The sequence below is a fragment of the Labeo rohita genome, chromosome 21 (assembly GCF_022985175.1).
Source record: "Labeo rohita strain BAU-BD-2019 chromosome 21, IGBB_LRoh.1.0, whole genome shotgun sequence".
NCBI lineage: Eukaryota > Metazoa > Chordata > Actinopteri > Cypriniformes > Cyprinidae > Labeo > Labeo rohita.
This window is the reverse complement of record NC_066889.1, coordinates 22,732,349-22,745,597: the sequence shown is the minus strand read 5'-3', so window position 1 is coordinate 22,745,597 and position 13,249 is coordinate 22,732,349. Positions and strand designations below refer to the sequence as shown.

At 36.1% G+C, this 13,249-nt stretch overlaps 2 protein-coding genes across 9 annotated transcripts in view; one reads left to right on the top strand and one right to left on the bottom strand.

Moving 5' to 3' along the window:
- Positions 1-6,727, top strand: part of sptan1 (spectrin alpha, non-erythrocytic 1) — a 38,097-nt gene extending 31,370 nt beyond the window's left edge. For 4 of the 8 annotated variants that reach the window (XM_051092333.1, XM_051092332.1, XM_051092330.1 and 1 more), the window contains 9 exons: positions 24-320; positions 403-515; positions 2,449-2,466; positions 3,723-3,777; positions 5,382-5,578; positions 5,675-5,728; positions 5,817-5,963; positions 6,036-6,183; positions 6,268-6,727. In XM_051092333.1, the coding sequence (XP_050948290.1) occupies positions 24-320; positions 403-515; positions 2,449-2,466; positions 3,723-3,777; positions 5,382-5,578; positions 5,675-5,728; positions 5,817-5,963; positions 6,036-6,183; positions 6,268-6,393 (1,155 nt within the window). In that variant the 3' untranslated portion in view covers positions 6,394-6,727. Of the gene's footprint in view, positions 1-23; positions 321-402; positions 516-2,448; positions 2,467-2,755; positions 2,819-3,722; positions 3,778-5,381; positions 5,579-5,674; positions 5,729-5,816; positions 5,964-6,035; positions 6,184-6,267 lie in introns of all 8 variants that reach the window. The other 4 variants (XM_051092328.1, XM_051092327.1, XM_051092326.1 and 1 more) reach the window with 2 other exon arrangements.
- Positions 6,728-6,953: 226 nt separating this feature from the next.
- On the bottom strand, positions 6,954-11,257 carry dync2i2 (dynein 2 intermediate chain 2). Its single transcript, XM_051092344.1, has 9 exons — positions 10,905-11,257; positions 10,559-10,810; positions 10,363-10,472; positions 10,113-10,270; positions 9,162-9,271; positions 8,916-9,083; positions 7,665-7,897; positions 7,409-7,566; positions 6,954-7,330 (listed from the first exon to the last, which is right to left on the bottom strand). Exons 1-9 carry the CDS (start codon positions 10,980-10,982, stop codon positions 7,092-7,094), a joined length of 1,506 nt encoding a protein of 501 aa, XP_050948301.1. The 5' UTR covers positions 10,983-11,257; the 3' UTR covers positions 6,954-7,091.
- Between the last annotated feature and the right edge of the window lie 1,992 nt (positions 11,258-13,249).

Here is a 13,249-nt window from a genome sequence, read left to right as displayed (position 1 = left end):
CTCTTGTTCACCACTCCATCCAGGTCGAGGATCTGTTCCTCACCTTTGCCAAGAAGGCCTCAGCCTTCAACAGCTGGTTTGAGAACGCTGAAGAAGATCTGACAGACCCCGTGAGGTGCAACTCTCTGGAGGAGATCAGGGCTCTGCGGGACGCCCATGATGCCTTCCGCTCCTCGCTCAGCTCCGCGGAGGCCGACTTTAACCAACTGGCAGAACTTGATCGCCAGATCAAGAGCTACCACGTGGTCTCCAATCCATACACCTGGTTCACCATGGAGGCTCTAGAGGAGACCTGGAGGAACCTTCAAAAGATCATCAAGGTGATGATGGGATTCTGAAGTGTTGAATGTGAGTTAAAAAAAAAAACAAACAAAGTAATTAATGTCTGTACTTGCTTCATAGGAGCGAGAACTGGAGCTACAGAAGGAGCAGAGGAGACAGGAAGAGAACGATAAGCTCAGACAAGAGTTTGCCCAACATGCCAATGCCTTCCACCAGTGGCTGCAGGAGACCAGGTATAGGGGACCAGCGTGCACTACCTAGTGCTGTTCTCTCGTAGTTTCATTATAGTAGAGTTATACACATACCGCATGCAACACATTTGTTTACGTTGCACGACCTCACACACATTCATTTGGATTTGATCAAGCTTTCCTGATCTCCATGTAACTTTCTTAGATGCCATTTTCATCAAGTCATCGACTGTTTTTGTGATTGCAGACTTTAAAAGGATAGTTCACCCAAAAATGAAAATTCTGTCATTAATTACTCACCCTCATGTTGTTCCAAACCTGTAAGACCTTTGTTCAGCTTCAGAACACAAATTAAGATGTTTTTGATGAAATCTGAGAGCTTTCTGACACAGCTGATACGTTCAAGGCCCAGATAGGTAGTAGGAGATGATTAAAATAGTCCATTTCCTTGATTCAATTCAAGTGCTCGATTTGAACAAATCCGTGTCGATTAACCGACAAAATACCGGAAGTGGCGCATTGCACGAATGAGAATTTATGAAACGCATTATTGCGAGTTATTAAACGCATTGTTGTGAGTTGGGTTTCTAACGTTCATCCTGAAATGCCATTTCATCAAATTTGAAAAGCAAAACGTTATGAATCCACGCAAACACAGGAGAATACATCATTTTCTCTTTCAATATGCTAACTTTTTATTACAGTTTCAAAATAAGAGTTCAAACCCTTACTGTGGGTTTATACGTTTAAAGAAATAGCCAAATATTAAAGATTAAGTGGACATTTGAATTAAATGTTGTTTAGTCAGTATTAAACAAGGATTAGATCTCGCAGTAGATCGTAAAAACAATCATCAAGCTGTTGGTGCCCTCTGCAGCCAATTGTTATAATGCCTAATGGACGTTAGCACTATTGTTAATTGTTAATCATACGTTATGTATTTTAACAGTTTTGTTCAATAAGATTATATGATTACTTACCTTTGATACTTCATTTGATGTAATTATTATTGCCTCATTGCTATTATATATGGATTTTAAGTCATTTTAAAGCCTAGTCACTTGGTCTATTCTTATTACCACAAAAATGTAATTAAAATGATCAGATTACTCAGTTAATCATCAGAATAATTGACAGATTACTCAATTACAAAAATAATTGTTAGTGACAGCCCTAAACTGTACTTAAAATGATCAGATTACTCAATTAATCGTTAGAATAATCGCCAGATTACTCGATTTAGTGACAGCCCTAAATAATATTTAAAAAAAAACAGATTAACCGATTAATCAGCAGATTACCCATTAAAAAAAATTGTGATTAAAAAAAAAATGATCAGATTATTCGATTAATCGTCCGAATAATCAATAGATTGCTCGATTACTAAAATAATCGTTAGTGGCAGCCCCAAATAATAATAATAGTAAAAAAAAAAAAAAAAAAAAAAATTACTCAATTAATCGTCAGAATAATCCAGATTACTCGATTACCAAAATAATCGTTAGTGACAGCCCTAATTAATATATAATTATATATATAATTATAAAATTATATTATTTATATATATATATATATATAACAGATTACTCGATTAATCGTCCGAATAATCAATAAAGCTCTTGGATCAAAAATATCTTTGTGTTTCGAAGAAAAACAAAGGCCTTACAGGTTTGGAACGGCATGAGAATGAGTAATTAATGACATTAATTGTCATTTTTGGGCGCACTATCCCTTTAAGTCATTGCCTGCTTTGCCGTGTTGTCCGTTCAGGTGAAGGTTTTCACATTGATCACACCACTTAAAAGCTTTGCGCTGGTCACGGTTGCTTTCATGTGAGTGTTGAGTAGTGGCGTTGATGTCACCACTCAATGTTTTAACTGTGTCTTTCTCTCTCCCTCCCTTATTTGTCTCTCTTTCCCCATTCCTTCGGCCTTCTCGTTGCTACCCTGATGCTTGGGATCATTTCTCTAATCAGGACATACCTTCTGGATGGGTTAATATCACATTTTATTACTATTTTACTGTAGCGTGTTTGTGTGCGAGTGTGTATGAATTGTTTAACGGAATCAGTGTCTAGGGACGGTCTTTTTTGGGGGGGATTTCAGGTTAGGAGAAAATAATAATTTGGTTGGAAATAATACAGGGTGTCTTGATCTCACTTTGCATATATTTTGCGTATTTTATGGTATGTTTTGAGTATATATTTCCAGATGTATTCCTTTGTTTTTTCACACTCTTTTTCCATTCCCTTTTCATCTCCCACCTCCCTCGTCTCTGAATAGCATAGCCTATCGGAGGGTAATCCGTGTCTATCAGTATGAAGTCGATGATGATCTTTCTGGAAGGTCTTCTCCCTTTTTTCCTTCCTCTGATTGGCCTCTTACCCCTCACCCCCACACCTTTTGGGTTTTCTTTCCTCATGCACTCGAGTCTGATCCCCACTGTAAAGGCTCTGTGTGTGTTCAATCCCTGTACTAACATTCACTGCGATGTGAGGCTTTTTTGAGATGAACCCTTCCAGCTTCTTAATCCAACAAGCCTGGCTACATTTGGCACCGATGTTGAGGAGTGTGAACACTTCATCTCATTCTTTAACCTTATTGTTTTTTTCCATGTTTCAGTTATTTCTTTCTTTCTTTTTTCTTCATTTTGAGGAAAATGTTCATGCACCAGGTCCAGGGTGGAAACTGCAATGTGATTTCCATGATTGAAAAGTACTTGTAGACATTTTCAATATCCTGATCTGAATTTTGAACACCTGTGCATTGACATTTTAGACTAGTAACTTTGAATCTTTGATTTTGCACATTTTCTTTTAAAAGTGTGCAATCTTAGCAGTGGTACAAATCTAGCAGTTTCTAACCCTGCAGCCCTAATCAAGCATGGTCTGGATTACCATGGATATAATTTGGCTTCATTAGCATGATTTTGGTTACTGTAGTTGCATTCTGGGGTGGCTTATAGTTTGTACTCCGTATCTACTACAAAATTGGTAAGTTCTATTATCATGTACAAGATATTCAGGAAGATTACAGAACTAGGTTCTGCAAACCATTTAAGAAAAACAGACCTTTTTAACTCTGGCAGCTGGTTTTGTTCCTGATAATGACTTGATAACTGAGCTAGTCCAGAGAAAGCTGCTCTGTTGAGGTGTAGACTGGCATGTGGAGTGAGTGAGATGATTTTGGATGGATGCGTCGTGTGCTCTCGGGCTCCTGCTGCTGGTTTCATCATTCTGTGTGTGGACAGGTCCTGCATGGTGGAAGAATCAGGAACTTTAGAGTCACAGCTAGAGGCCACTAAGGTGAGAATGGATAATTGAGACCCGTTTGGTGAAGCTGAATAATTTTGAATAACAAAATGAATCAGAATTTGTGTTTTAAATCCTACCGGTAGCACACTGCCGTTCAAAACATCATATATTTGATCAGAAATACAGCAAAAACATTCATATTTACAGCCCTTTGATTTTCATGGAACCACGGAATCCAGTCATAAAAACGAAATTTACTGTATAACGCAGAATGTTGTGGAATTTGCAAAATTTTGGATGGATACTTATAAAAAAGTAGGTCAGTACATTTGCATCAAAATGCGATATGGATTAGTGTGTGAATATTAAGTCGCAAAAATATTCTTTAAATATGAATATATGGCGCTGACACGCAGTTACATGAACGCATAAACATAATCTATTTCAATCTTATATCTTTAGAGAAACAAATATCATATCATATACAAACAGAAATGTAAAGGTCTTCACAGCAACCCATTAAAACTTTTTAACTTGAAGAAACTGATAGAAATATTATTTAATTTAATGGATGTATTTCTACTAATAATAATAAAATTATTAAAATATTATTTTTAATGGAATATTTACCAGAAATATTTTTTACCATGATTTATTTAGCAGAAAAATATATAATAATAATAATAATAATAATAAAATAATATTTTTATATATATAAAATCAATTAATTCAATTAATTAGATATGCTTTTGATTATTAATATTTAATTAAACCATTAAAATGGAATCCTGAAAATTAAAGCAAAACTGAATAATTTTAAAAAAGTAAAACATTTCATAGGGTTTTAAAAAGTCTTTTTTGTTAACTTTAATAAAATTTAATATTGTTTTATTCTGTTTAATATTGTAAGTTTCATTGATTTAGACATGCTTTTATTTTGATTAATACAATTTCTAGAAAAATTTTACAAGTCTAGAAAAATTAAATCATTTTAGAAAAAAAAAAAGTCTCTAGAAAAATTCAAATGAAAAAAAAAACAGAATTTGAAAAAAAAAAAAGAGAGAAAATTAACCGAATTTGGGAAAGAATAAAACTTTTCATAGGATTTCAAGATTTCATAGGGCCCTAAATATTGTGAAATATTAATAATTAAAATAAAATGGAATCCAGAAAATTAAAGGAAACTGAATTTGGTTAAAAAAAAAAAAAGTTGCTTTCATGCTTTCAGTGAATTAGACATGATTTTATTTTGATGAAGAACATTAATTTTAACCATTAAATTGAACTAGAAAAAAATTAAAAGCAGTCTAGAAAAATTCAAATGGAAAAAACTGAATTCATAAAAAAAATTTAAAAAGAAATTTCCAGACAGATGCTTAACATTTTATATGTGGATTTAACATTAATAAATGGACTAAAGCAAAAGAGCTAAACATTGCTATGTGTGCCCTATTTATATATAGTGGCTTCCAAAAATATTCATTTATTATAAGCTGTTAGAATTCATTGGCCAGAAAGTGTAATAACATTTAACTTTATAAGTCTGCAAGAAAGAGGACATTAAGACATTTGCATAAGCTTTAAACCTGAGACGGTAACAGATACTTGTTTCTGTATATAGTTCTCTTATCTTATCCCTCTGGTTTTCTCCACAGCGCAAGCACCAGGAGATTCGTGCCATGCGCAGTCAGCTGAAGAAAATCGAGGATCTGGGAGCAGCCATGGAGGAGGCGCTGATCCTGGACAACAAATACACAGAGCACAGCACCGTGGGTCTGGCCCAACAGTGGGACCAACTCGACCAACTGGGCATGAGGATGCAACACAACCTGGAACAACAGATCCAAGCCAGGTGACACTTCTCAAACCATTCCAGAGCATTTTTTCATCATATTGTGTTTTTATTATTCATTCCTTTTTTAACATTTCATTTTACTTGCTCTTCTAGAAACACTACAGGAGTAACAGAAGAGGCTCTGAAGGAGTTCAGCATGATGTTCAAGTAAGTCATCCACTTTAATGAAAAACAAAACATTACAATGCTACACCTAAGTGTTCGTGCAAATGTAACGCATGTGTTCGTTTCTCAGGCACTTCGACAAAGAAAAATCCGGACGTCTCAATCACCAGGAGTTCAAGTCCTGCCTGCGGTCTCTGGGCTACGACCTGCCCATGGTTGAAGAAGGAGAACCAGACCCAGAGTTCGAGTCCATCCTGGACATAGTGGATCCAAACAGGTGAGAAACATCTTCTGTGAATGTGCTAAGTGTCCTGTCTTTGGATGAGCTAACATCACTTTGTTGGTTCAGGGATGGAAACGTGTCCTTGCAAGAGTACATGGCCTTCATGATCAGCCGAGAAACAGAAAACGTGAAGTCAAGCGAGGAAATCGAAAGCGCTTTCCGTGCTCTCAGCGCCGAGAACAAACCTTACGTCACTAAGGAAGAACTCTACCAGGTACAAATGATAAAACTTCTTATTCTGTTTCCTTTCAGCCTTGGTTTCTTGTTTGATGATCTTAATGATCTTTTGTGTTTACAGAACCTGACAAAAGAACAGGCCGACTACTGCATTTCCCATATGAAGCCCTACTTGGACAGCAAGGGCCGTGAGATCCCGTCAGCTTTCGACTTTGTGGAGTTCACCCGCTCGCTCTTCGTCAACTGATTCCCCGCCCCCTGCCTGCCAGTGACCAATCGGGATGCGTTTTCCCCCCCTTCACGAGAACACACAGCCAAACTGCATGGATCTGAATTGAAATTCTCTATAGCACCCAGTATAGCAATATCTGTATCTTGCTATCACTCTTAATCCTGCGTATTTATCTGACACTTCCTCATGCTTCACTGACAATAGTGTAGTGGATCTGTCTGCATTTTATTGTGGTTGTTTTAGCTGTTAAGTGCTTTGCTTTGTTTAACAAACCTATAGAGAGGATATGCTGTAACATCACCCACGAGACTGCAGTGTGCTTAAATAAACGCTACTGGTTATAACTGGATGGAGTTGTCTGTGTTTTTATTTTACAGTAGATATGTACAGTGCAGTGCAGGTCAAAAGTTTACATACACCTTGCAGAATCTGCAAAATCTCATGAACAACCATCACTCAACAAAAAAAAACACAGCTATGGATCATTCAGGTAACAATATAGTATAAATTTAACTATTATTTTCTCTTGTGGACTATATGTAAACATCTTTTATGTAAAATATCTTATTCAGGTCAGTACTTAATAAAAAAAATACCATGTATTTTGTATGATCCCTCTTATTTTTTCAGATTCTGCAAAGTGTGTAAACTTTTGACCTCAACTGTAAATGTTTTTAAGAACACCCAAACCTTTCAAATGCCAAAGCTCAGACTCAGTCCGCCACCTCGTTGGCCAGCTGTTCTAGCATTGCCGTCTCCTTGGAACCTTGTTCCGTTAACTCTGCACTGAGCTGCCAGATGTTGATGCTTCCATCTGCACTGCCCACTGCCATCAGATTTGTGTGTTTGGGGTTGAACTCCAGGCAATACGTTGGTTGACCACTTGTGTTCTGGTCAATTGTGGCAGCTGGCCTTAAAGACTTTCGACCCAAATCAAACATCTGCACCAGTCCTAAAATAGGAAAAATGTAAAACGTGTAAAACTACGAAGAAATAAATGAATATATAAATGCACAAACAAACATCTCACCTTGTCCTGTGGCTGCAGCAAAGACTAGAGGGCGTGTAGGTGACCACCTCACTCCAAACGCATATGAATCGGACACCCGTAGAGACAATAAGGGACGGGGCTGGAGCACAGTGTGCAGATGAGCCAAACCATCTGTCCCGACACTTACAAACAGATTCCTAAAATGAGAAAAATCAGATGTTAGTTAAATTACATTTACCGTAGATGTTAGACTAAGTAGGTAACATACAGTACAGGAAAATATCACAAAGCTCACCTATGGAATGGTGAGAAGTGGACTGAGTGTACAGGGCCCCCTCGTGGTGAGAAAGAGAATTGCATGGGTGCCCGCAGAGTCACGCTTTCACCATCAGGGGGCACAGCTGCTACGGTCTCACTGCTGAAGGAGCATTTGAGCACAAGGCCTCCTTCTGAGCCCACCAAGAATGTGTCCAGGTCCCACGGGGAAAGTGCAATAGAGGTAACTCCGATAGAGGTGCTACCTCGGGTCTAAAGAGAGAGACAGTTTTATTGTGTTATTAGGATGAAATAAGAGTTAAAGTCACAACAGTTTAAACTGCCCGTAGTTCTTCAGAAAAGTTCTTTAGGTCCCACAGATTCTTTGGTTTTTCAGCATTTTTGTCTATTTGAACCCTTTCCATCAATGACTGTATGATTGAGATCCATCTTTTCACATTGAGGACAACTGAGGGACTCATATGCAACTATTACAGAAGGTTCAAACGCTCACAGATGCTTCAGATTGAAACACGATGCATTAAGAGCCGGGGGTAAAAACTTTTGAACAGAATGACAATGTGTACATTTTTCTTATTTTTTATGCATCTAGTATTTTTTTTTTTTTCAAAAGATACTTACATGTTTAAAATAATCTACAAAATAAGTTAAATTTACCCTGATCTTCAAATTCAAAAAGTTTTCACCCCCCAGCTCTTAATGCATCGTGTTTCCTTCTGAAGCATCAGTGAGTGTTTGAACCTTCTGTAATAGTTGCATATGAGTCCCTCAGTTGTCCTTAGTGTGAAAAGATGGATCTCAAAATCATACAGTCATTGTTGGAAAGGGTTCAAATACACAGAAATGCTGAAAAACCAAAGATTTTGTGGGACCTGAAGGATTTTTCTGAAGAACAGCAGGCAGTTTAACTGTTAAGGACAAACTAGGGACTCATGAACAACTATCACTAAACAAAAAAAAAAACAGCTGTGGATCTCAGGTAACGACACAGTATTACAAATCAAGTGTATGTAAACTTTTGAACCGGGGCATTTTATAAATTCAATGTAAACATCTTTTGTGTGAAATATCTTATTCAGGTCAGTACTGAATAAAAAATACCATGCATTTTGTATGATCCCTCATATTTTGGTCAAATAATTATCATTTTGCAGATTCTGCAAGGTGTATGTAAACTTTTGACTTCAACTGTATCACCTTCACAAGGAAAAATGGACAGTTTGCAATTTACACAAAATAATTTTCACCAAGACCATATTGTGACACCCACCTTGCTTGCTGCTCCACTCTGAGGTATTTGCTGTTGAACAAGGGCATATCCTGAACTCAAGATGAGTTTGGCTTCGGCTCCATCAACAGTCCACAACAGAACTCTTCCTCCTGAACCAGCGCTCAGTACAATAAACTCCCCTCTGCGAGCTCCTGGGACCCAGGTGACCTGTGCTCAAAAAAATACTCTGAATACACTGAATGCTTATTCATCAGTCACAGACTTTCATTTAATAGGTTAAAATACCTGATAAACTGGTTCACGGTGGGTATCTGCAGACATTCCCGTCTGAGCCAGAATGAGGTCCTGTGAGCGACTGGTGTCCCAGACCACAACCTCACCACTGTACAGCCCCCCTAAGGACACAAGAAAGAGGACCGGTGGGCTGGGTGAGAAATTATAGAAATTAATACTTTTATTTAGCAAGGATCCTTTAAATTGATCAAAAGTGATGATACAGACATTTATAATGTTACAAAAGATTTCTATTTCAGATAAATGCGGTTCTTCTGAACTTTCTGTTCATCAAAGAAACCTGAAAAAATTCTACTGTTTTCAACATAATAACAATAAATGTTTTTGGGCAGCAAATCAGAATATTAGATTTCTGAAGGATCATGTGACTGGAATAATGATACTAAAATTCAGCTTTGAAATCACAGGAATAAATTACATTTTAAAATATATTCAAATAAAACAGTCATTTTAAATAGTAAAAATATTTCATAATTTAACCATATTTTCTGTACTTTGGATCAAATAAATGCAGGCTTGGTGAGCAGAAGAGACTGTTTTGAAAAACAAAAAAATCTTACTGTTTAAAAAACTTTTGACTGGTAGTGTGTGTACAAATCTGTTTTAAACATTATAAATGTATTTACTGTAACTTTTGATCAATTTAATGCATCCTTTAATGAATCCAAAAAAAAAAGTAATTAATTTCTTTCAAAATGTAAATCTATCTTTAATAGTGGTAGTTATTTTACTGCCTCTAATATTACCGATTTAAAAAGTAAAAGCATTGCATCTAAAGAGAATGATTTTTATTACTATATTTAACTGACACAACATGATAAAAATAATTTCCCTTTTTTTTCTCCATTTTGAGGTAAAATATGAACCTAGACGTGTACACAATTCACACTTTAAGAGAGAAAAATCCTAAAACCATTTGATTTCGTAAATGTGTGTCTATACCAGCAACTATAGACGGTCTCACGGGATGGAAGCACAGACACATAACTGGAGTAGCCACATCTATAACCAAATCCGGCCTCTTTGGGTTCAGGTTCTGACGATCCAGGTTCCACGTGCACACATAAGCCTTCTCATTGCTCCAATCACCATCGTCCACACTAACCCCAAAAATACAACATTAAACTGCTTTAATTATGACAGCATTTGGTTTTATGTGTCTGTATGAGGAAAGCTGTTTTGGCTGTTTTACCGGCCAAATCCACAGCCTATAACCGAGCCGGTACAGTTCCAGGACACGGCCATGACTTGCAGACCCCTTTCCTTAGCATCAACATGCTGAAGACGGTACAAGCAGGACACCTGTGTGAAAAATCACCATTTGTAAGATAATTAACAAAGTGTTTATTAATACAATTATGAATATATTTTGCATTCAAGGCTCTCACCGACTCATTCTGATCCTCCCAGTTCACTTCAAACCCATCAAAAGCATGACTCTTGGAGTTTTTCACCAGCTCTTTGATAACTACGTCTTCAACTTTATGCAAGAAGTCCAGCAAACCAGGAAAGCTAGATATGTCTTGATCTAGGGAGAGTGTTTGACTGATATGGTCTTGTGTCTGGGTGCTGTTGTCTAACACATCTGTGGCTTGTGTTTCCGCCTCTGCTGTGTGAACTGGACGAGTTTGACAGCTTCTCTGGGCGGGAAAACAACACACGATTTATCATCACACAAAAGAACTGATATATCTTTTTTATTTATAGAGAAGGTAAGAAAACTTTTTCACTCACTGATTCTTGTGTTTGCTGATGTGACTTTCTCCATGTCGATTCGGCACCAACTAAGTCAAGCGTTTCATCCGTAAACATGTTTAAACCTTCTCAGACTTTACCTCAGACAAAAACTATGTTTATATCTCCACAGAACGCTTAGTTTTAATAAGACGTTACCGTTAGCTAGGAGCTAGCGATTATTTTTTGCTTCTTATTCAACATATTTACAAACTGTTTTATGTTCGACTAATCAAAATCTGTTTCTGTGGTGGTTAAAACACTTATTATCGCTAATTTTGTACGATTATTTCTTGTTTTTGGCCACTGCACCGCGCTGTTAGTTCCTCCATTATTATCCTAGATGTGACAAACGTGACTGCGCTGCCATGGATACCGGGAGCCAATCAATGATTGGCTGTCCGCCTTACGTCACTGGCGTTAGCTTCTGATTGGTCAACCTACTTTGCGCAGTTTCAGTTTTGTATTATAAAAGGACATTTTGCTTTCTTGTAATTCGGTGATTTTTGGGCTTTGAACATGTCAAAAACAAAAACGAACCAAAACAAAAAAACATTAACACTAATTAGTGGAATGCAATTATACTTTACCATAAAAAGAGGACACGTGAACGTACAAAAACGACCTTAGCTGGTTGGCTGGTTGTCCAGCCCGGTCTTAGCTGGTCAGCAGGCTGGTTTTGGAGGGGTTTTGGACACTTCCTTAGCGGGTCAGGCTGGATCTACCAGCTAAAACCAGATTGACTAGCAAAACCAGGCTGGGAGACCAGCTAAAACCAGCAACCAGCTCATCTTAGGCTGGTTTTAGGTGTGTGTTTTTTTCAGGAACGCATCTACTATAAACTTTATATTAACTTTTTTTGTATTTATCACAAAATAATATAAATGTGTCACCGTTCTTTTTTTGATTTTGTATTGCTAATCTTATTACTGATCATTTAACATTTGTCCACTTAATACTGAATGTGATTTATTTTTATTTTAGGATACAATACAACTGGTAGAACTAGTATTAATTGACAACTAACACATTTTCTTTATATACATATATATATATATATATATATATATATATATATATATATATATATATATATATAATTTGGATTGAGGTGGCATGGTGACTCGCTGTTTAAATTTGCATATACATGGTGTATGAATAATAAGCTATTATAATTATGGTAGATTATACTTTAGAAATACATTTTATCATTAATAATGAAGCGATAAAATGTCGGTTACTCTTGGATTTCCCATAACTTGGTGTACATGATATGCTTCACCATAAATGTGACCATGGACCACAAAACCAGTCATAAAGGTAAATTTTTGGAAATTGAGATTTATACATCATCTGAAAGCTGAATAAATAAGCTTTCCATCGATGTATGGTTTGTTATGACATGATGATATTTAGCCGAGATATAACTATTTGAAAATCTAGAATTTGAGGGTGCAAAAAAATTTAATATTGAGAAAATCACCTTTAAAGTTGTCCAAATGAAGTTCTTAGCAATGCATATTACTAATCAAAGATTAAGTTTTGATATATTTACAGTAGTAAATTAACAAAATATCTTCATGAAACATGATTTTTACTTAATTTTCTAAAGTTTTTTGGCATAAAATAAAAATCTATAATTTTGACCCATACAATGAATTTTTGGCTACAGCTACAAATAAACCCCAGCCGCTTAAGACCAGCGGTCCAGGGTCACAAATGATTAGCATCACAATCAGAAAACACAATAACCCCAAATATATTCATACACACACACAGAATAATTAAAATAAGCATACATTTTTTGTCAATACCATGTGAAAATGTAATTGATATTTCTGTGTAAGACATTTAATAAACTTCTCTGGGAAAATTACTATAGTCCAATAAATTACTTAAATTATTGAGCAATAGGGTTTAAGCAGTGTGTAATGTAATAAAGTCTCCTTTTAACTAAACTGGTAACACTTTATAATAAGGTGTCACTTATTAACATTTATGTATTAACTAACATGAATGAACAATACATTTATTACACTATTCATTAAATTTTGTTAACATTTGCTAATAAAAATGGTCATTGTTCTTGCATTAACTAATGTTAACAAACACAACTTGTGATTTGAATAATGCATTAGTAAATGCTGTAGAAATAGTTCATTTTCAGTTCATGTTTACTAATGAACCTTAATGTAAAGTGTAACCACTAAACTCCTTAGAGCTCTAAACAGTTAAAATGTAACCTTATAAAAGCCATAACTTGTATGGAGGGACTTAATTATAGTAATAAACCAGCTGTCTGCAATATCTTAAAAAGTGATCGTTCCAACACGAACCCTACTGTC

What these genes read in the sequence shown, in the direction of transcription:
- dync2i2 (XM_051092344.1), bottom strand. Translation starts at nt 10,982, where the DNA reads ATGTTTACGGATGAAACGCTTGACTTAGTTGGTGCCGAATCGACATGG. An exon ending in ATAGGCTGTGGATTTGGCCG is followed by an intron (nt 10,271 to 10,362) that starts GTAAAACAGCCA and finishes TTTTGGGGTTAG; the next exon opens with TGTGGACGATGGTGATTGGA. An exon ending in ACCGTGAACCAGTTTATCAG is followed by an intron (nt 9,084 to 9,161) that starts GTATTTTAACCT and finishes TTTTGAGCACAG; the next exon opens with GTCACCTGGGTCCCAGGAGC.